Here is a 23,997-nt window from a genome sequence, read left to right on the forward strand (position 1 = left end):
TGCTGTACATCTCTATGACTCTATGACTCTACTCCTTCTGCCAGACCTTTCCCCACTCACTTAAACTATGTCCTTTTGCAAAATTTCACAGCCCTCTGCACACTTTGCTTTACCAATCATCTTAGTGTTATCCGCAAACATTGACACACTACATGTGGCCCCCAACTCCAAATCATCTATGTAAATTGTGAATAAATGCAGTCCCAGCGCTGATCCCTGAGGCACACCACTAATCATCAGTTGCCAACCAGAAATGCACTCATTTATCCCTACACTTTGCTTCCTGTTAATGAACTAATCCTCTATCCATGCCAATACATTGCCCGTAATGCCTTGCATCTTAATCTAATGCAGCAACCTTTTCTGCGCCACCTTGTCAAATGCCTTCTGGAAATCTGGATACACCACATCTACTGGGTCCCCGTTGTCCATTGTACTCAATATCTTCACAGAATTCCAGTAAATTAGTTAAGCATGACTTGCCTTTCATGAATCCATGCTGTGTCCGCCCAACGGGACAATTTCTATCTCGATGTCTTACTATTTCTTCCTTGATAATAGACTCAAGCATTTTCCCCCTATAGAAGTTAAGCTAGCCGGTCTATCATTCCTGATCTTTAATCTACCTCCTCAAGGGCAGGAGGGATATGTATACCTGAAGAGCTACTATCCCTGAAATTGTCCAATAGTTCTTGTGAGATCTGTGGATGAAAGTGGGAGGGCAGGGAGGCTGAACATTGTGGTATTGGGAGCAATTCAAGTGGAGGAAAGAAATAGGAATGGAGTAGTGGCAGAGACAGTATAATTAGGAGATAGACATTGTTCTCTGCAGCTCTGAGCATGAATCCCAAAGACTATGCAGCCTGCCAGCTGCCAGCAATTGAGAGAAACTTAAAGTGGCAAGGAGGGATCTACTTGTTGCCATCCATATTGTTACTAACAACATTGCGAGGACTGGAAAGGATGTTTTGCTGAAAGATTTAGAATGATATAAAGCTGAACAAAAAGGCAAAATATCCAAAGTATTAATCTCAGGATTACTATCTGAGCTACAGGCAAACTGGTTCAGGGCAAATAAAGTGAAGGAGTTAAATGTCTGGCCTAAAGATTGCTGCATGATGAATGGGTTTCAGTTCACAGGGCACAGGCACTAGTATAGGATAGAAGTGAGCTGTTCTGGTCAGATGGGCTTCACTTGAACCACACAATCTGCAATCTCATGGCTCAGCATATTCCCCAGCCTACTATTACCATCAAGTCAGGAGAATCAACTGTGGTTCATTGAAGAATGCAGGAGAGTGTACCAGCAGCATCACCAGGTGTACCTAAAAGTGAAGTGTCAACCTGATGAAACTGAGAACAGGACTACTTATGTACCAAACAGCATAAGCAGCAAGTGATAGAAAATGGCTAAGCAATTCCACAACAAGTGAATCAGACCACAGTCCTGTTACATCAAGTAAACACCTTACTGAGGGAGGTGGGTCCATGAATGTCTCTGTCATCAGTATTGGGGGAGCCCAGTATGTCTGTTCAAAGGATAAGACTGATGCATTTACAACAATTTTCAGCCAGACATGTCAGTGGATGATCCATCTTGATCTCATTATAGTCTAACTAGAAACAATAGAAATCTGGGGGCACATTCTCCCCTAGTTGCAGCACAAAAGAAGATGTTGATGATTACAGGTTTGTCATCTCAACTCCAGGACATCACTGCAAGAGTTCCTCAGAATAGTGTCCTAGTCCCAATCATCTTCAGCACTTCATCTATCAGAAAGTCAGAAGTCAGATAATAGTACAATGTTCAGCATCATTCATCATTCATCACTCCTTAAATACTGAAACTGTCAATACCCAAATGTAGCAAGACTTGGACAATAGTCAAGTTTTGGACTGACAAGTGACAAGTACCATTTGCACCACAAGATTATCAGGCAGTGACCATCTTCAAAAAGAGAGAATCTAACCATAGAGGTTTACAAAATTATGAGGGGCATGGATAGGGTAAATAGGCAAAGTCTTTTCCCTGGGGTCGGGGAGTGCAGAACTAGAGGGCATAGGCTTAGGGTGAGAGGGGAAAGATACCAAAGAGACCTACGGGGCAAATTTTTCACACAGAGGTTGGTACAGGTATGGAATGAGCTGCCAGCGGAAATGGTGGAGGCTGGTACAATTGCAACATTTAAGGGGCATTTGGATGGGTTTTTGAATAGGAAGGGTTTGGAGGGATATGGGCCGGGTACTGGCAGGTGGGACTAGATTGTGTTGGGATATCTGGTCGGCATGGACGGATAGGACCGTAGGGTCTATTTCCATGCTGTACATCTCTATGACTCTATGACTCTATGTGAAGGGGACAGTATAGAACTTCAAAAGACATTGAATCTTCCCACACCACCATCATGTCTATGTGGAGAAACATGAGGTGTCGCACTTCCTAAAGAACAAACAGGCAGTCTAAAATAAGTGTCACTCTTCTAAGTAGAGTGCAGGAGCACAGCAACCTAGATATACAAGTACACAAGTCATGAAAGATGGTAAAACAGGTGGAGAGAAATGTTAATAAACACACAGTGTGACATTTAATACAAGAGTGACGAAGTTATGATGAACTATATAAGACATTTATTAGCCCTCAGCTGGAGTACTGTGTACGGCTCTGGATATGAACATAAGAATTTTATGAGAATGTTCCAAGGATAAGGCACTTCAGTTATGAGGAAAAATTGGAGAATTTGGCACTATATTCCATGGGGATGAGATTTGATAGTAGTTTTCAAAATCATGAAGGGTTTGGACAGCGTATACAGGGAAATGCTGTTCCTGCTTGTAAATAGATTGAGAATACAAGGGCAAAGTCTTAAAAGGTGAAAGAATCAAATGCAAGGTGGGAAAACACAAGTGTTTAGGGTATGGAATGCACTGCCTGGAAACGTAGTGGAGGGAGATCCAATTGAGGTATCAAGATGGCATTGAATGATTAGTTAAATAGGAACAATTTGCAGGATTACAGGGAAAAGTCAGAAGTTTGGGACTAAGCTAAAATGCTCAAAAAGCTATTGCAGACATGGGCTGAACAGCCTCCTGCTGCGTCATAACAATTCTGTGATTCAGTAATTCCATGAAAAGAGATGAAGTGACTTAGCTCTCATTTATAACCATAAACTTCACAAATTTATTGTGTATTGTTATGTTTTTGCCATTATGAACATAAACACAGTGGCTAGACGATCAGGTCAGAGGCTAGGAATACTGTGGTGAGTAACTCACTTCCTGACTCCTCATCAGCTCCATCAGCTCCAAGATACAAGTCAGGAGAAACTCCTCACTTGTCTGGATGGGTGCAGCTTCAGTGACGCTCAAGAAGTTTGACATCATCCAGGACAAGGAAACCTTTTTGATTGGATCCACATCCTCAAAATCCATTATTTAGACCATTGCCCAGTAGCAGCAGAGTGCACTATCTACAAGATTCACTACAGAAATTCAAAGATCCTTAGACAGTACCTTCCAAACGCACCCAGAAGGGCAAAGGCAGCATATATATGGGAACACCACCAGCTGCAAGTCATTCACCATCCTAACTTGGAAATATATCACCGTTCCTTCACTGTCACTTTGTCAAAATCCTGGAATTCCCTCCCTAACAGCATTGTGGGTTAACTCACAGCATGTGGACTGCAAAAAGGCAACTCACCACTATTTTCTCAAGGACACCTTGGGATGGGGAATAAATGCTGGCCTAGTTACTGATGCCCACGTCCCATGAATGAATGAAATAATAAAACACTTTTCTGGATTTTGTTTTTCCTGAAAACAAAAATACAAATTTATTCCCATTATAATGGTTTATCAGTTAGGTTTATGCGACAATCAAGTTAATTGTCATTTTACTGGAATCTCACATTTTCCCTTTTCACTCTGCTATTGCTTGGTGCATAGAATTGAACTTCATTTCTTGCCATTAGTAAGCAGAGCTATTGAAAGATTTTTGAGATTGCAGAAACATCAACACAATGCATAATGCTGGTGCATACAATTATTACACATTTTGTTTTAGAAATAGAATCCCTACAGTAAAGAAACAGGCCATTTGGCCCAACAAATCCACACCGACCCTCCAAAGAGTATCCCACCCAGACCCATTACTCTACATTTCCCTTGACTAATGCTCCTAGCCTACACATATCTGAACACTATGGACAATTTAGTATGGCTAGTTCATCTAACCTGCACATCTTTAGATTGTGGGAAGAAACCAGAGCCCCCAGAGGAAACCCACAGAGACATGGGGAGAACGTACAGACTTCACACACACATGGTTGCCCGAGGCTGGAATCAAACCCAGGTGTCTGGCGCTGTGAGGTAGCAGTGCTAACTACCGAACCACCGTGCCACCCCAAAATATCCCCAGGAACTAGATGACCTAAATATTAAACACGAATGTACGATTATTAGAGCGGAAATGCAAATTCACATATTTAAAGATATCTTTTATAAAAATTTCAGTGTTTATTGAAGTTTTTCAAGTTTAAAATGATGTACAAAAACTAAATCCATGCAGTAGAAACAAGAACTAATTACTAGTGCACAGATGAATTCATCTACTGTCAATCTGGTCATTGATTTCCTTGCACAGCCTATGTAATCATGGGAGAAAAAGCTTTTAAATGTGACAGGGATATGACTAAATAGGTTCAGAAAAGATAATGATATGTGTAATATCATCTATAGTCCAGAGATCACATTGGAAAATACTTGGAAAGGTCTCAAGAGAGAAAAGCTACGTCATTCATCTCTCCCAGATGAAACACTGCTGGCTTCAATAAAGCTAAAGGAGCCACCTTCATTAAATGTGCCAACCCGAAGGAACAAGTGGGGTAAAAATGTGCCGACTACTGAAGATATCACTGGAATGCATGGCTCGGAATCTGAACCAAATATCAATTATACTGAAGCACACCTGGATTACTTACGAGATTCACAGACTCACAATCAACAAAGTAAGCAGACTTCCATTCTTTTGCTCACTCTTTTTCTTAGTACAACACAATTTTGCAGAGACGTCAAGAAAATAGGCATGAATAATGGCTACTTGGAAGTGATTACCAAACCATCAAGTGTTTCAGAAATGTTTCAACAGTGGTATAAGTCTAGAACAGATTGTCTTGAGAACAAGCACAAAAATATAATTGTGGTCATCTAACCATTTCTACAATTAAAGTTTAACTTTTTTAAGGGAAGTCTGATTCTAGCAATTCCAGAGCAGGAATGTTGATCAGTGAAATATCTGTCAACTTTCTGAACAAAGCTGTTTTAACTACAATTTCAGCTTTGCAATGTAAACCTTACTCATCAGTTCACACAGCAGGTTGCTTTTGGCAGCTCACTTACACTTTGTCAGAATTTCTGAAAGTGAATGTAGCTGTTTAAGGAGCGGAGCAGATTCGTACTGAGAAAGGTTCTATGCAACAAAATGGAGTTTCCAGATTGGTCACAGAGCACTTAGTTAGAACAACTTCTTGATTCAATAGTGCAAGATTAAAATTATTGGTGTGTTTTGCACGCAAGAAAGCCCCCACCCTAATCCCTCAGGAAAAAAGATACAAAAATGATACAGAGGTTTGATTTGTATTGCATACTTCAAACAGGAAGATCAGTATATCCATTTCCAACTACCCTTGTTTTTTTAGGGGATTTTCCCTTTGAGAGTTTCCACTCTAGGGTGAACCAGAAAAACAGAGCAATCCCTGAAAGGAAGTGGGTGTCAGAAAAAAGGCTGCACCTAACAGCTATGTACATACACGACCTGTCTGAAATTAAATTAGACTCTCCTTCACAATTTACTGTGCCAAAATTGAAAAGGCATTACAACCCTCAGACTGTCATATACTTATTGCTGTTCCCTGCAAATCACTAATTATATTCAAGCAGATTAGGAGATGAGTGAAATTGTGATCAGGAACAGGCAGATTTAGGGAAACATTGGATTCCACTTTCAATGTAGATTTGATCAGATCCTGTTATTTAACAGAATTTTAATTTTAATGAAAGAGCTCAAGAGCGGAGGAAAAGATCTTCAGGTAGTTCCCTTCATGTGGTTCAAAAATCTTACTGGTTTTAACTAGGATTATGAGTTCCTGTGAAGAATTTCTCTGAAGGGCTTCTCAAAACTCGTGAGAGGCTCTCTAATGTGAAGAGTAATTATCTAGCAAGGCCGTCTTTCTCTGCCATCTCTCTCTTCAGCAAATCATTTTCTTCCAAAATTATTTTCCGGGCTTGTACAGCCAATATGGTATCGGAAACCATTGGGGATTAAAATTGAAGGCAGGAAAAATTAAGGTCAGGTTTAGTTTGAAGAAGTACAAGAGTGAAATGAGTCAATCAACAGGACAGTGTGGCTGAAGAGCAAGAATGGTCAAAGTGAGGTGGAGTTTTAACAAATTCTAGATCAAAGCAGCATTTGAAATTCTGTTAGAGCACCATCCCATGGCATTGCAAGGAAATGTTATCCATAAATACAATGAATAGGATCAACCTGAATATTCTCATTGGAGATCTTAATAAGATCAGCCTACATGTTAATTTCAAAATATTGTGGATTGATAGCAATACTGTAAAGTTCTTAGGGTGTGTCTGTTCAGGTTGGACCAAAACATTTGTGTGCATGCAAACTGCAACATTCCCAGCTGTGATACAATCAAACACTTATGAAATGACAATCTATTAGCAAAATAAAATAATTTGTTAAAATAATAAGTTAAACGAATCATGTATTCATGATATGGACATTTAATCAGCTTTTCTTTAAGATGTTTTCTCATTTGATTGGAATGAAAACAACTAAACCTGAAGAAATTATATTGATACAAAATTCGAAAATTATATTCAGACAGATTATCTAGTTCTTATTGTAAATCATTTGAACTGCCTTATCAATATTATAATTTCCTTCCAAAACGTTGCTAAATTGCAGATTTATTTGAAGCACAGAAATTGAGATAAACGTTTTGACCCTATATGATTTCATTTTTAGCGTCAAAAAACAAAGTGGCACCTGATTCAAAGAATAGCAGCAACAATTTCAAGGTTTGTTCCAAATTTATTATCTTAAATGTCAATCACACATAAGGCCTTAGCTTTATTGTCATGAGGGGACTCATCAATACCTTAATTTTCAAGTTTTCCATTCCTTTACATGCTGTTATTCCATTTATTTTTGGCAGCAAGAGCTTTTAACTCTTGACAACTCACTGCTACCTGGGACCCCAGGATAATTGCTGACCTTGTTCTCAGCAGTAATTTATTCCCCTCTCTATTCACAGCAATTCTCCAAGATTCATACAAGGCTGTTGAACTACAAACTGGGACACCTTCTTGGTTCAACCACAAACTCTCTGTCATCACCTAAATGCACGGCAGAATCTCCAAAAACTTAGACAAAAAGCAAAATACCATGGAAGTCTCAAAGAAGTCATATTCAACTCAGGATTGTCACCCTTTTATTCTTTTCACAAATGCAGCCAGACCAGTATATTTTCAGTATTATTTTCATCTCCATGTATTCAGCCTGCCAAAGTCCAAACGTAATTTTCAATTGGCAACACAAATCCTCAAAAGAGAAATCATGTCCTTTTAGCCTTGGATACATTGGCTCCAAGGATATCTTACAGGCAACATCTGCAAGGAAAATTGACATGATATTGGTTATTACATGTTTTAAAAATAACTATTTCCCTGGCTTTTATTACAATTCCTGACTAAGATTTATTACTTTCATTGAAGTATTTCATGACAAAAGTACGTCCCTATGCATAACTATATTAGAAACTCTTTAAATGTAGTTTTATTATCAATGCTGTTTCCATTATAAAGAATTGACCAAAGCTTTGAATGTGGTGTCACTTTAAACATAACGGGGTAGAGTCTAACTCTAAAAACAGGATAAAATAATCTGTGTAACTCCAGATGAAATCTAATCTTTATATTTTTGCAAACCACAGCTGTCTTTACCACAACTGGGCACCAACAATGCAAAGTCTTCAGTGCCTGTGCAACGTTTCCCAACACAGGGAAGAAGAGTCACTGATGAATTAAATGAGAGTGATATCTCTAATGCTACTGTTATAACCTTGCCATCAAAACAACATCTATGTCATTTGTTATTACCACATGAATCAGTCACAAGGAGAAATGGATTTAGTAAACAATCCCAAGCATTGTCTTGCAGCCAAGAAACTTCAAACGATTTCTCTAGTGCCAATGTACCTAGCAACCAAGAGTCAGTCAATATTGATGAATGTCCTGAATACACTCAGAGCTTTGAACCACAAGACACACTGACATCAGAAACAGGATATGACATTGAAAATAATAAATTGAGTTTACCTCTTCCTATGCCCCTCAGTAATGACTCGGAGTGTGTAGCTTCTGACAAAAAAATCAAACATGAACTTCTAGACGAAGAAACATCTAAACATCTGTTTGCAAATGATGTTACTAATTTAACACCTACAAAAAATACATACTGTGCTTCAGCTGGATCAGATAAAAAATGCAACTACAACGAAGCTGAAACTGCAGAGACAATCTTAGATGGAGAAGTATTTGATGCTAGTTATTGCAAAGATGATATTGTACTATTGGATGCAATTCATTCTGGCCAGCTGAATTTTGAGACAAGGGAGACCCTTACTAAAGAGAGCATGAATGCAGATCTTTTTAACTCTATAGCCATGGACCCAGAGGAAAATACAAATTTCCAGGATGCACAAAATTCAAGAATATCAGCTAATAAGGTCCTTCCATGCAAAGATATTGAACTAAGCAATAATCTGTTTCTAGACAATAATGCAAAAGAAAACATAAGCCACAAAAGCACTGCTCAAAAGAATTTAGCAAAGAATTTTGGGCAAAATGTAACTATTCCAAAACAGGCTGTCAGGACAAAATATGCCACTTTTAGAAAAGAAAACACAGCACAGAAAGATATGAAAATTGACTTAAAATGTACTTCTGCCATACGTGTCACAGTGGCAAAACAATCACCAACCAAAGCACAGCACTTTTTGAAAATGAACCCTCTTAAAATGAAAAACACTAGTAAGAGCATGTCTTACAAAGCCAATCAAAGTCTCAACATTTTAACGTTAAAAGAAACAGAAAAGAATAAGAAAATAAGCAAGATTAACTGTGTCAATCAAAGGACTATCCCCACTCCAGAACGTATCAACAAATGTAGTGCCAAGTCATTACAGTGCCTCTCCATTCCAACACAAAGTTGGCTGAGGAAGAGTATACTTATGCCCTCAACTGCTCAGTTACTAAAATATAAAAAAAGGCCAAGCCTCCCTACACTGGAGAATCCTGATCTACACCAAGTTGCATCAAAAGTGAAAACAAAAGAACAAGATGGAATTAAGTGCCTCTTGAGAAATGGATCAGTTCCTAATGAACAAAATCTTCCAAATATCAACAGAATTTCAAACAGTCTGAGTAAATCACCAGTTCTGCAGGTTTCAAGATCACATGTCACTGATAATTTCTCAGCATTAAAGTATAGTGATATGTTTCAGGAAATAAATCCAACTGAGAAAGGTCCAGGCATTTATGAAATGTTTGGCACTCCTGTATACTGCACCATGCGAAACTCCACAACTCGTGAAAGTAGTCATCAAGTTTTTCAGTCTATGCCACCTAAAAGGCGATTAATATGTAAGAATTCCAAATCAAATCAAACAACTTCAAGAATTACTGCAAAAATTTCAAAACATAATCTGAATTCTAAACATAAGAAAAGTCCCACAAATGTTAAAAAAAAGAGTGTTGATGAGAATGCAGGAGAGAAAAACACTCCTTTATTCGGTGATGAAGGACAAGAAAATGTGATAATTTCTGGCCACAATTGCCACAAAAAAACCTACAGGAAAGAGGCATTATCCTTTGAATTAAATAACCAAGAGAATAATGGTAATCCATCAGATGGTGCAAACTCCCTTCATTCATTATCAAATTATGAAGTGGAGCTAGATAACCAGTATTTGTCAACCATTACAGAAATCTCACTTCAGCAAACTTCAATGAAATCTGACATTTCAGAAGATTTATGGAAGGAATCATCATGTACTTCAGTTAATGGGGATGATCTAGGACATGATGTAACTCATCAGTATAAATCTTCAATGCTCCCAAAGAGTAAGGATGCAGATAGTCTTGCTGCTAATTTATATGAGTTACAACAGCAACTGAACATCACACTTAAAGATGGTGTTGACTTGGATAGAGGAAGTGTAACTGTAGAATGCCAAGGGATTACAGATGCACAAGAGTCTATAACTGCCATGTCTAATCAGGTTATCTGGAATGTTAGAGAGGATGAAACAGAATCTATTGCCTTATGTACTGAAGACCAAGATAACACCATCTCTTCTAAAGTAAAAGCTGCTTCAAACCCAGATTTCAATTATACTGGTCTCTCAGTTCAACCAACGATCAACACCTGGACTGCAGAAGAGGTCTGCCCTCCACATTGCTTTAAGCATGATAGTCAAGACAGTCTTACAGATGATTTGCTTAGTTGTCTGGCATCAGCATTGTTATTAGAAGAAAAAATTACTTGTACTGACACAATAGAAGTGACCAAACAGTTTCTACAAAAGGAAGATGATAGTAAGAATGGCCTGTTTCAAAATGGAAATGGAAGAGTAAATGAGAATAGCCTTCAGGTAATTAAAAAAAATTCCATTGATCTTTACGAAAAATCTCTCATGTCAGTAAAAAAAGTAACAACACAATAAATTGCAATGGAAACTTAAAAGGAAAAATCAGTTTTTAGGAAAGTTTTTAAGCTTGATTATTTTGTTCCCAACAGAGTGCAGAATATACAGTTACAAAACTATCTAAGACTTCCAGCAGATCAAACAGTTCACTTGGCCATTCCATAGAGTCTGAATGTAGCTCTAGTTGTAACGATGCCATTATATGGACCAAAGGAAATGTGCTTGGCAAAGGAGCCTATGGCACAGTGAGTAACTGTAAATTGCTGTTGATTTTAAAGATGAAATATTAACACTCAATAAGAATAAATTTTAATACTTTTCTGCTGTTACAAAAATTGTCTACTTGAAAAATATTAAAGGATTAAATGGGCAAAATTGATACAAATAGATTACAGTGCAAGATAATTTGATATTATCCACTTGATACCTAAAAAGGAAACATACCAAATTTCTAAATGGTAAAAAGCTACAAATGGTGGACTTTCAGAAAATCTTGTAGTTTATGTACTGAGCTCATTACATTACCATGAACAGGTATAGAAAATAATCAAGACCTTGTTACACCAGGCCTGGAATGCTGTGAACAGTCCTGGGCACCACACCTTAGGAAAGCTACACTGACTATGGGAGAAACACAATACAAATTAACTAGAATAACATGTGGAATCCAAGATTTTAAATGACAAGGAAAGATCGAGCAAATGTTCATTAGAGTATAGCAGGTTACATAGTGATTTGACTGAAGTTTAAGATAGTAGATGAAACAGATAAAATAGCTTTTGGGGAGGGGGACGGAAATCTATGTTCATTAGTTGGGATGTTTAGGAATTGGGAGCAAACTAAGAGTTAAAGCCAGATATTTAAACTGAAATTAGAAACAGTTATTTATTCAAAGGTTGGTAGCAGTTTGGCACACACGTTTGCAAACAGCAATATTGATAACTCAGTTAATTTAAAACTGGGATAGATAGATTTCTGTTAACCAGGTATTATGGCATGGGGAAGGGGGTACCTGTAGTCATCAGCAGGTGTGCACAAATTAACATCAGCAACTCATGATTCAATCTTGGTCACAGCTTGATGTCAACTCGGACCCTTCTTCCTTGCCCTGCCTTTTGTTTTAAAGAAAAGCAACACTTTGCAATGGTTTGGTGATCAAGGACCATTTGTCAGGCAGGGAACTCGAAGAAGGAGGATGGCACAGAGCCTGGCTCTGTGGCTCAGAAGGGAAGAGGGAAGAATAGTAGAGCAATAGTGACAGGAGATTCAATCGTGCGAGGAACAGACAGGAGATTCTACGGTCGCAAACGAGTCTCCCATGGTATGTTGCCTTCCAGGTGCCAAGGTTGGGGATGTCTCTGATCGAGTCTACAGGATTCTTAAGGGGGAGGGGGAGCAGCCAGAAGTCGTGGTACACATCGGTACCAATGACATAGGTAGGGAAAGGGAGGATACCTGAAAAGAGAATATAGGGAGTTAGGTTGGAAGCTAAAAGGCAGGATGAGCAGAGTAGTAATCTCAGGATTGCTACCGGTGTTACGGGCTAGTGAGGTAAGGAATAGGCAGCAAGTTCAGATGAATATGTGGCTGCAGAGCTGGTGTAGGAGTGAGGGCTTCAGATATGTGGATCATTAGGATACCTTCTGGGGAAGGTAGGACGTGTACAAGAAGGACAGGTTGCACTTGAACTGAAAGGGCACCAATATCCTTGGCAGGGGGTTTACTAGAGCTCTTCGGAAGGGTTCAAACCAGACTGGCAGGGTTGGGAACCAGAGCTATAAATCAGATGATGGAGTAGGTAATGAACAGTCAGGTACAGCCTGCAGTCAGCCTATTAAGAGGGAAAAGGTACAATCAGTGTGATGCATTGAATTGTGTCTATTTTAATGCAAGAAGTATCAGGAATAAGCATGACAAACTTAAAGCGTGGATCAGTACATGGAACTATGTTGTTGTGGCCATTACGGAGACTAAGATATCACAGAGGCAGAAATGGTTTTTGGATGTTCCAGGGTTTCAAAAGGAATAGGGAGGGAGGTAAAAGAGGTGGAGGAGTGCCATTGCTAATCAAGGGTAGTATCACAGCCGTAGAAAGGGAGGTCGTTGAGGAGGGTTTGTGTACAGAGTCAGTATGGGTGGAAGTCAGAAATAGGAAAGGAGCAGTCACTTTCTACAGACCCCCCCAATAACAATAGAGACATGGAGGAGCAGATTGGGAGGCAGATTTTGGAAAGGTGCAGAAGTAACAGGATTGTTGTCATGGGTGACTTTAACCTAATATTGTTTGGAACCTTCTTACTTCAAATAGTTTGTTTGGACCTGTTTTTGTCAGGTGTGTCCAGGAAGGTTCTTGACTCAATGTAGAAAGGCCGACTAGAGGGGAGGCCATATTGAATTTGATGCTTGGCAACAAACCAGGTCAGGTCTCTCAATGGGAGAGCATTTTAGTGATAGTGATAGTGATCACAACGCCGACCTTTACTATACTCATGGAAAAGGATAGGACCAGATGGTATGGGAAAATATTTAATTGGGGGAGGGGGAATTAAATTGGGCACTTAATTTGGGAATAGTTATTCTCAGGGAAATGCACAATAGAAATGTGGAGGTTGTTTAGGAAGCACTTGCTGAGAGTGCTGGACAGGTTTGTCCCACAGAGGCGAGGAAGGGATGGTAGGTTTAAAGAACCTTTGGTGACAAGGGATGTGGAACATCTAGCCAAGAGGAAGAAGGAAGCTTACTTAAGGTTGAGGAGGCAAGAATCAGACTCAGGGCTCTAGAGGGTTACAAGGCAGCCAGGAAGGAACTGAAGAATGGACTTAGGAGAGCTGGAAGAGGGCATGAAAAAGCTTTAGCGGGTACAATTAAGGAAAACCCTAAGGCATTCTACACCTGTGAGCGACAAGATGATGGCCAGAGTGAGTGTAGGGCCAATCATGGATAGTGGAGAGAACTTGTGCTTGGAGTTGGAGGTGGTAGTGGAGAGCCTTAATGAATACTTTACTTCAGTATTCACTAATGAGAGGGACATTGATATTTCTGCGGACAGCAAAAAACAAACAGATTGATATGCTCAAACAGTTTGATGTTAAGAAGGAGGATGTGCTGAAAATTTTGAAAAACAAGGATAGATAAATCCCTTGAGCCAGATGGGATATACCCCAGGTTACTACAGGAAGTGAGAGAAGAGATTGCTGCGCCTTTGGCGATGATCTTTGCATCCTCACTGTCCACTAGAATAGTGCCAGATGATTGGAGAGTGGCAAATGTTATTCCTTTGCTTAAGAAAGGAAGTAGGGATAATCCTGGAAATTACAGAACAGTCTGTGGTGGGCAACGTATTAGAGAGGATCCTGAGAGACAGGATTTATGATTACTTGGAAAACTACAAATCTTTAGAAATAGTCAGCATGGCTTTGTGAGGGGTAGACCATGCCTCAAACCTTTTGAATTCTTTGAGGATGTGATAAAATACATTGATGAAGGTAGAGCAGTAGTGTGGTGTACAGAAACTTTAGCAAGGCATTTGATGAGGTTCCCCATGATAGTTTCATTCAGAAAGTAAGGACGCATAGGATACAGGGAAATCTGGCTGTCTAGATATAGAATTGGCTGGCCCATAGAAGACAGAGGGTGATGGTAGATGGAAAGTACTTAGCTTGGAGCTGGGTGACCACTGGTGTTCTGCAGAGATCGATTCTGGAATCTCTACTCTTTGTGATTTTTATAAATAACTTGAAGTGAAAGGGTGGGTTAGTAAGTTTGCCAATGACACAAAGGTTGATGGTGGTGTGGATTGTGTGGAGAACTGTTGTAGGTTGCAACGGGATATTGATAGGATGCAGAACTGGGTTGTTAAGTGGCACACAGAGTTCAAACTGAAAAATTGTGAAGTAATTCACTTTGGAAGGCTGAATTGGAATGCAGAATACAGGGTTAAAGGCCGGGTTCTTGGCAGTGTGGAGGAACAGAGGGATCTTGGGGTCCATGTACGTAGATCCCTCAAAGTTGCCACCCAAGTTGATAAGGTTGTTAAGAAGGCGCATGATGTTTTGGCTTTCATTAGCAGGGGTATTGAGTTTAAGAGTTGTGAGGTTATGCTGCAGCTCTAGAGTGCCCCGGTCAGACCACACTTAGAATATTATGTTCAGTTCTGGTTGCCTCATTATAGGAAAGATGTGGGAGCTTTAGAAAGGGTACAGAAGAGATTTATCAGGATGCTGCCTGGACTGAAGGGCATGTCTTATGAAGAAAGGTTGAGAGAGCTAGGGCTTTTCTCATTGCAACGAAGAAGGATGAGCGGTGACTTCATAGAGGTGCATAAGATGATGAGAGGCATAGATAGAGTGCATAGTCAGAGAGACATTTTCCCACCCTTCCACTTCAAGTTATTTATAAAAATCACAAAGAGTAGAGGTTCCAGAATCGATCTCTGCAGAACACCACTGGTCATCCAGCTCCAGGCTAAGGCTGGAGGTTCTATCACCATGGGGCATAATTTTGAAGGTGATTGGAGGAAGGTTTAGGGGAGATGTCAGAGGTAGTTTCTTTACACAGAGAGTGGTGGGTAAATGTAGGTTTGCTTGCTGAGTTGGAAGGTTTATTTCCAAACGTTTCATCACCCTACTAGGTAACATCTTCAGTGGGCCTCTGGGTGAAGCACTGCTGATGATTCCTGCTTTCTATTTATATGTTTGGGTTTCTTTGGGTTGGTGATGTCATTTCATGTTCTTTTTCTCGGGGTGGTAGATGGGGTCTAACTCGATGTGTTTGTTGATAGCGTTCCAGTTGGAATGTCACGCTTCTAGGAATTCTCGTGCAGTCCCTATTTGGCTTGTCCTAGGATTGATGTGTTGTCCCAGTCAAAGTGGTGTCCTTTCTTATCTGTATGTAAGGATACTAGTAAGAGAGGGTCATGTCGTTTTGTGGCTAGTTTTCTGTCTGTTTGTCCAATGTAGTGTTTGTTACAGTTCTTGCATGGTATTTTGTAAATGACATTAGTTTTGCTTGTCTGTATAAGGTCTTTCAAGTTCATTAGCTGCTGTTTTAGTGTGTTGCTAGGTTTGTGGGCTATCATGATGCCAATGGGTCTGAGTAGTCTGGCAGTCATTTCTGAGATGTCTTTGATGTAGGGGATGTAGAGTTTCTGCACATGTTTTGTCTGCTTGTTTGGGTTTGTTGCTGAGAATTCGGCGGATTGTGTTCATTGGGTACCCATTCTTTTTGAATACACAGGATAGGTGATTTTCCTCCACTCTGCATAGTTCCTCAGTGCTGCAGTGTGTGTTGGCTCTTTGAAATAATGTTCTGATGCAGTTTCGTTTGTGGATATTGAAATTATTTCTTCTGTAATTCAATATTTGGTCCATATGTGTTGTTTTCCTCTAGACACTGGTTTGAAGTTCCCCACTAGCTGTTTGTTCTACTGTGACATCTAGGAATGGCAGTTTGTTATTATTTTCCTCCTCTTCAGTGAATTTTTTCCAGAACCTTAACCTGAGCTACAAATCTTCTCAAAACTCGCTAAGAGTGGTGAGTGCATGGTTCTCAAAACTCGCTAAGAGTGGTGTGTGCATGGAATGCACTGTCAGCAATGGTAGTAGAGTCAGATACATTAGGGACATTTAAGCGACGCTCAAGAGTAAAATGAACAGTTAGTCTGATCTTAGAGTAGGATAAAAAGTTGGCACAACATTAACTGCCAAAGGGCCTGTACTGTGTTGTACTGTTCTTTGGTCTATGTATTGAGGAACATTGACACAGGCAGGCGTGAGCCTTTATATTATGGGTGACCTGTGAACTAATTGAATGGTCCTGCTGTATTTGTTCACTAGGTGTTGGAATATTTTACACAAATATTTAAAGCACAGGAGGTTACCATTCAGGCCACGTGTACATGTTGGCCCCACACACAAATGAAAATTCCAATCTCATCCTACCTCCATTGTGTGGTTCTGATTAGATTAGATTCCCTACAATGTGGAAACAGGCCCTTTGGCCCAACAAGTCCACATGTACAAGAACATTTTCTGATTCAGTATGTGGATGTACCTACTAGAGAAGGTGCAAAACTTGACCTACTCTTGGGAAATAAGGCAGGACAGGTGACTGAGGTATCAGTGGGGGAGCACTTTAGGGCCAGCGACCATAATTCTATTAGACTTAAAATAGTGATGGAACAGATTAGACCAAATATAAAAGTTGAAGTTCTAACTTGGAGAAAGGCCAATTTTGATGGTATTAGGCAAGAACCTTCGAAAGCTGATTGGGGGCAGATGTTCGCAGGTAAAGGGACGGCTGGAAAATGGGAAGCCTTCAGAAATGAGATAACGAGAATCCAGAGAAAGTATATTCCTGTCAGGGTGAAAGGGAAGGCTGGTAGGTATAGGGAATGCTGGACGACTAAAGAAATTGATGGTTTGGTTAAGAAAAAGAAGGAAGCATTTGTAAGGTATAGACAGGATAAATCAAGTGAATCCATGGAAGAGTATAAAGGAAGTAGGAGTATACTTAAGAGGGAAATCAGGACGGCAAAAAGGGAACATGAGATAGCTTTGGCAAATAGAATTAAGGTGAATCCAAACGGTTTTTACAAATACATTAAGGACAAAAGGGTAACTAGGGAGAGAATAGGGCTCCTCAAAGATCAGCAAAGCGGCCTTTGTGTGGAGCCACAGAAAATGGGAGATACTAAACGAGTATTTTGCATCAGTATTTACTGTGGAAAAGGATATGGAAGATATAGACTGTAGGGAAATAGATGGTGACACCTTGCAAAATGTCCATATATACAGAGGAGGAAGTGCTGGATGTCTTGAAACGTGTAGAGATGGATAAATCCCCAGGACCTGATCAGGTGTACCCTGGAACTCTGTGGGAAGCTAGAGAGGTGATTGCTGGGCCTCTTGCTGAGATATTTGTATCATCGATAGTCACATGTGAGGTGCCAGATGACTGGAGGTTGGCTAACGTGGTGCCACTGTTTAAGAAGGGTGGTAAGGACAAACCAGGGAACTATAGACCAGTGAGCCTGACGTCGGCGGTGGACAAGTTTTAGATTAGATTACATACAGTGTGGAAACAGGCCCTTCGGCCCAACAAGTCCACACCACCCTGCCGAAGCGCAACCCACCCATACCCCTACAATTACCCCTTACCTAACACTACGAGCAATTTAGCATGGCCAATTCACCTGACCTGCACATCTTTTGGACTGTGGGAGGAAACCGGAGCACCCGGAGGAAACCCACGCAGACACGGGGAGAACGTGCAAACTCCACACAGTCAGTCACCTGAGGCGGGAATTGAACCCGGGTCTCTGGCACTGTGAGGCAGCAGTGCTAACCACTGTGCCACCGTGCCGCCCACAAAGTTGTTGGAGGGAATCCTGAGGGACAGGATGTACATGTATTTGGAAAGGCAAGGACTGATTAGGGGTAGTCAACATGGCTTTGTGCATGGGAAATTATGTCTCACAAACTTAATTGAGTTTGTTGAAGAAGTAACAAAGAGGATTGATGAGGGCAGAGTGGTAGATGTGATCTATATGGACTTCAGTAAGGTGTTCGACAAGTTTCCCCATGGAAGACTGATTAGCAAGGTTAGATCTCACAGAATACAGGGAGAACTAGCCATTTGGATACAGAATTGGCTCAAAGGTAGAAGACAGAGGGTGGTGGTGGGGCAGTGTTGCTGAACAAAGAGACCTTGGAGTGCAGGTTCATAGCTCCTGAAAGTGGAGTTGCAGGTAGATAGGATAGTGAAGAAGGTGTTTGGTATGCTTTCTTTTATTGGTCAGAGTATTGAGTACAGGAGTTGGAAGGTCATGTTGAGGCTGTACAGGACATTGGTTAGGCCACTGTTGGAATATTGCATGCAATTCTGGTCTCTTTCCTCTTGGAAAGATGTTGTGAAACTTGAAAGGGTTCAGAAAAGATTTACAAGGATGTTGCCAGGATTAGAGGATTTGAGCTTTAGGGAGAGGCTGGGGCTGTTTTCCCTGGAGTGTCGGAGGCTGAGGGGTGACCTTATAGAGGTTTACAAAATTATGAGGGGCATGGATAGGGTAAATAGACAAAGTCTTTTTCCTGGACTCAGGGAGTCCAGAACTAGACAGCATAGGTTTAGGGTAAGAGGGGAAGGATATAAAAGAGACCTAAGGGGCAACTTTTCCACACAGAGGGTGGTACATGTATGGAATGAGCTGCCAGAGGAAGTGGTGGAGGCTGGTACAATTGTGACATTTAAGAGGCATTTGGATGGGTATATGAATAGGAAGGGTTTGGAGGGGTATGGGCCAGGTGCTGGCAGGTGGAACTAGATTGGGTTGGGATATCTGGTCGGCATGGACGGGTTGGACTGAAGGGTCTGTTTCCATGCTGTACATCTCTCTGACCAACCCTCCGAAGAGTAACCCACGCAGACCCATTTCCCTCTGACTAATGCACCAACACTCTGGGCAATTTAACATGGCCAATTCTCCTGACTTGCACATCTTCGGACTGTGGGAGGAAACCCATGCAGGCACGGGTTGAATGTGCAAACTCCACACAGACAGTTGCCCAAGGCTGGAATCGAACCTGGGACCCTGGTGCTGTGAGGCAGCAGTGCTAACCACTGAGACACCATGCCGGTTCTCTAGCGACACATCAAGTACACATCCAACAAGTAGCTTTAACAAGAATGTGTCTTCGATTTATACAATCCTTTCAGGCAGAGTTTCAGATATTCACCACATCCTAAACAAAAGCAAAAAAGCTCCTTTAATCCATTGACAAAATCAATTTCAATTAAAGTTCCCTGGATTTTGATTACCTTAACAGAAATAGCTCCTCCTTGTCTGCAATATCTATAACTTCTATTTCATAACTATATATACTGCAATTAAATATTTCCCAAGCCTTCTTTATTCCAAAAAGAATAGCCTAACTAATCCTTCCAAATAGCTGAAATTCTTTATACCAGAGAGAGGTTTTATGAGGAAGTTGCCAAGATTGATCCAGTGGAGGCTGAGTCTTTTCTATGTTTCTTTAGATGGAGTTAGATAGATTTCTCGATTAATAAGGGAGTCAAATACAATTGGTACTGCTATCAAGCTACAGACCAGGAATGAGGAACCAAATAGCCCACCTCTGCACCTCATGCTTATGCTCTGTCCTGCTAACTTCAGGGATCTGAAGACATAAATTCCAATGTTCTTCTGATCTTATACATATTGCACAATCTTTCCAATCACTGTGCATCCCATTGTGTTCCTCATCTTCCCTAACTGCATACCTGTCAATTCTCTAGATTAAGTTCCATTGTTACCTTTCTGTTCAAATGGACAGTCCAATGACATCTTCCTGCAGTCTAGTTTTTGTTCCGTTGACCACATAACCACTTTTCATCTGTAAACCATCTGTAAACTTCCTACTTACATACCACCCATGCAGGTTTAATCTATATGTGTATAAAAAACAGGACAGGGACACAGTACTGGGCCCTTTAGAACTCCACATGTTGACCCTAGCAACTTGCTTCCTTTCACTTAATTTAGTATCCTTGGAATCTCATGAGCTGTTAGTCTTCTGATAAGCACAGCAGTTCAGGCAGCATCTGAGGAGCAGTAAAATCGACGTTTCGGCAAAAGCCCTTGATCAGGAAATGAAGGGCTTTTGCTGGAAAGGTTGAATTTACTTTCCTCGGTTGCTGCCAGAACTACTGTGCTTTTCCAGCACCACTCTAATCTAAACTCGTTTCCAGCATCTGCAGTCATTGTTTTTACCTAGTCTTCTGATAAACCTGCTTCTTGGATTTTCTCAAAAGCCTCACTAAAAATCTTCATAGCCAACCTCATTGTCCTTCCTTGTTATCTCCCCAAAAAATTCAAACTACTTTGGCAAATATCAAATACATCTTCACTTTTTAAATTAATCTCTGCCTCCCCAAATTACTTATGCTTTCTCTTTATTTCAATAATCTTCCCACCACTGGGTTCAGTTCCATGACTTGTAATTACATAGGCTCACTTCTTTTGCAATTCTGAAATAATTAGGGACAAAACGTAGTATGACCACTGAAACACCTTTATTGTTTACAAAAACAGAAATTGCTGGCAAAACTTAACAGGTCTTGCAGCATTTCAGGGAGAAAGCAGAGGTTATGTTTAGAGTCTGTAGAAGAGTCACCAAAATATTACTCTGCTTTCTCTCCAGAGATGCTGCTGAACTTGCTGAGTTTTGGAAGCCATTTCTGTTTTTGATTTAGATCTTTGTTTCATCACCTCGATTGTTCAGCTTATTTGAGATATCCAGTGGTGAAATGTGGTTTTAATTATCTATGGTCATTCTTTTTTTTTAAAAGTTACAACATAAAGCTGTTTTCTATACAGGCAAGTTTATTTCAATTATGTCCTTTTACTTACAAACTAAGTGCTATATATGTCATTTCCTTTTTCAACTTTTTAGGTGTACTGTGGTCTAACCAGTCAAGGGAAATTAATTGCTGTTAAACAGGTTTCTTTGGATGCAACAAGTCAAACTGCAGCAGAAAAAGAGTATCAGAAATTAGAAGAAGAAATAGAATTACTGAAAAACCTGAAACACGTGAACATTGTGAGTTTTCTCGGTACAAACCTCGAAGCAAATGTTGTTAGCATTTTCATGGAGTTTGTTCCTGGTGGTTCCATTGCTGGTGTCATCAGTCGATTTGGGCCATTACCAGAACCTGTTTTTTGTACATATACTAAACAAATTTTAAAAGGAGTGGACTATTTACATGATAACAGGGTGATTCACAGAGACATAAAAGGAAACAATGTCATGCTTATGCCTAATGGTGTGATTAAACTTATTGATTTTGGATGTGCCAAACGCATGACTTGTGTGAACATGAATGATACGCACAGTGAAATGTTACTATCAATGCATGGAACTCCTTATTGGATGGCACCTGAAGTGATCAATGAGACTGGACATGGCAGGAAATCTGACATTTGGAGTATAGGCTGTACAGTGTTTGAAATGGCATCAGGGAAACCACCTTTGGCTCATATGGACAAAATGGCAGCCATGTTTTATATTGGAGCACATAGAGGTCTGATGCCCAACCTGCCTGAGGAGTTTTCTGACAATGCAAGAGACTTTGTACAGATTTGTCTCACAAGGCAAGTATATTTCTAAATACCAATAAATTTTGTACGATGTCACAAAATAGGAAGTAATCTATCAATTCAACATCTAGGCAATAGCATGGCAGTGTGGGTTGTGTATTCATTATAGGGTTTGTTCAATTTTATATTATATAACACAAAAGCTCCATGTCAGTATTTAAGCTCCAAAATCTGCTCCTCTTTGTTAATCTAAATGCACCCCTTTATCCTTATATGCTTCCCTAGTTGCCGCTTTAAATGTATCAAGACTATTTGCTTCAACCATTCCATGCAGTAGAAAGCTCCACATTCTTCACACCCACTGGGTGAAGAGATTTTTATTCTACTGAAAGGGGTTGGTGCCTGTTCCACCACAGGAAGACAGTTATACATCATTTCAAAAATCATGTTTATTTTTATATTGTTTTGATTTTTTAAATCATAGTGAAATAGAATAGAAAATTCAAATTTTGTAAAGCAGGCAGGTGGAATTGGTTGAAGCATAGAGAGTTACCTTTGAGGAGCTAAAAAGCTGTAAAACAGCAGCATTGGTGAAACTGCATTGTTTCAACCTGACGCATCTGAACAAATCAACTTTCAATGGCTTGAAGAGCTACTACCATTGTTCAGTTTTAAGGAACAAAAATTTGACTGCAGTTTGCAATGCCCATATGTACATAATTAAAAATAAAAATCAAGTTGTGTCTAAATTGCCCTGCTTGTCTTTAGGTTTAGTTGCATCAATAACTAGCTGATATTTCAGCATGCAAACGTGGACGGTATGACATCGAGGACTTACTGTAATGGTTTCTAATATGCTTAAGCACCATCTGCTGTCACAGTTTTATTACAGATGGTCAACGTTTAAAGAAAAAAATCTGAACTCTGCCACCAGATTTTTTAAGAAACTTTATTTTCTACCAAAACAAAGCAAGCACCACTAGCTTAACATAACTTAAAATGAATTAAGCTATTCATTCTAATTTTTTCTTCCTGAAAGTTTCCTTTCAAAATTTTCAAAGTTTAATATTTATTTTTGCTAGGACCAATCCAAAAGCCTTGTTACAGTCCTGCAGAATTTACTTTCTTTTTCCTTGATATTCCAATTATTCCCAAGGTAAGATTCTATAGGGAGGCAGTCCAGCCAGCCTTCAGCTTCCCTTCACCAATCTCTTTATTCAGCTTGGTGGTAGAACCAACTGCCTTCCCAGTTTTTGAAGCTAGCTCTGCTGACCTTTTTTCCCCCAATCATAAAGCTCAAAAGAACCATTGTGGATTACATCAACTAACTACAAACTATATAGTTGATGCAATGGTGATTTTTCAAACTTCTATGGACACTGGAGTGACTCCTGTGGATTGGAAAGTAACAAACATCACTATTCAAGGGATAAAGAACTGGAAACTCCAGACCTGTTAAGTCTTATACCAATAGTGCGGAAAATTCTAGAATCTATCATAAAGATGTTACAAATTGACACTGTCAATGTGGATTTGCAAAGGGAAACAACATTTGATGAACATGGGGAGTTTTATTTGGAAGATTTAATTAACAAAATTGATAAGTGAGAGCTGATGTACATAACATACTTAAGTTTTTCGAAGGAGCTTCCTGTGGGGGACTTGATCAAAAGCTTTCTGGAAATCCTAAGCACATAAGGGGTAATATACTGACAAATTGAGGATTGGATGACAAAACAGTGGGAGAAAGTGGGTCATTCATATAAGTGGGCTGTGACTAGTAGGGTACTGGAAGCAGTAAATGGGGCCCCAGTTGTTCACAATATATAACAACAATTTTGTGACGGGGCCATCTGCAATATTTCCAAATTTACAGATAAGATGTTGAGGAATTTGTAAAGTGGCTTCAGATCAGACTTAGTGAATGGGCAAAAACATGGCAGATGGAAAATGTGGCAAAATGAGATGTTATCCATTTTGGTGGGAGGAATTGAAGTATCAAATTTGAAAAGCGCATATATGAAAGGAATCTAGATGTCCTTGTCAATAAACATTTGAAGGCTTAAGACGCAGATGCCACAAGCTATTTGGAATACTAATAGAAATTGACAATGTACTTTTTGA

General features: G+C 39.9%; 1 protein-coding gene across 1 annotated transcript in view; it reads left to right on the plus strand.

Annotated features, from left to right (window-relative positions):
• map3k19 (mitogen-activated protein kinase kinase kinase 19) overlaps window positions 1–23,997 on the plus strand; it is a 73,238-nt gene that overhangs the window by 47,563 nt on the left and 1,678 nt on the right. The window contains exons 8-12 of the mRNA XM_043694039.1: window positions 4,738–5,006; window positions 7,040–7,092; window positions 8,007–10,727; window positions 10,874–11,026; window positions 21,230–21,927. Of these exons, the coding sequence (XP_043549974.1) occupies window positions 4,738–5,006; window positions 7,040–7,092; window positions 8,007–10,727; window positions 10,874–11,026; window positions 21,230–21,927 (3,894 nt within the window). The remainder of the gene's footprint in view (window positions 1–4,737; window positions 5,007–7,039; window positions 7,093–8,006; window positions 10,728–10,873; window positions 11,027–21,229; window positions 21,928–23,997) is intronic.

Source organism: Chiloscyllium plagiosum, chromosome 7 (genome assembly GCF_004010195.1).
Source record: "Chiloscyllium plagiosum isolate BGI_BamShark_2017 chromosome 7, ASM401019v2, whole genome shotgun sequence".
Taxonomy (NCBI): Eukaryota; Metazoa; Chordata; class Chondrichthyes; order Orectolobiformes; family Hemiscylliidae; genus Chiloscyllium; species Chiloscyllium plagiosum.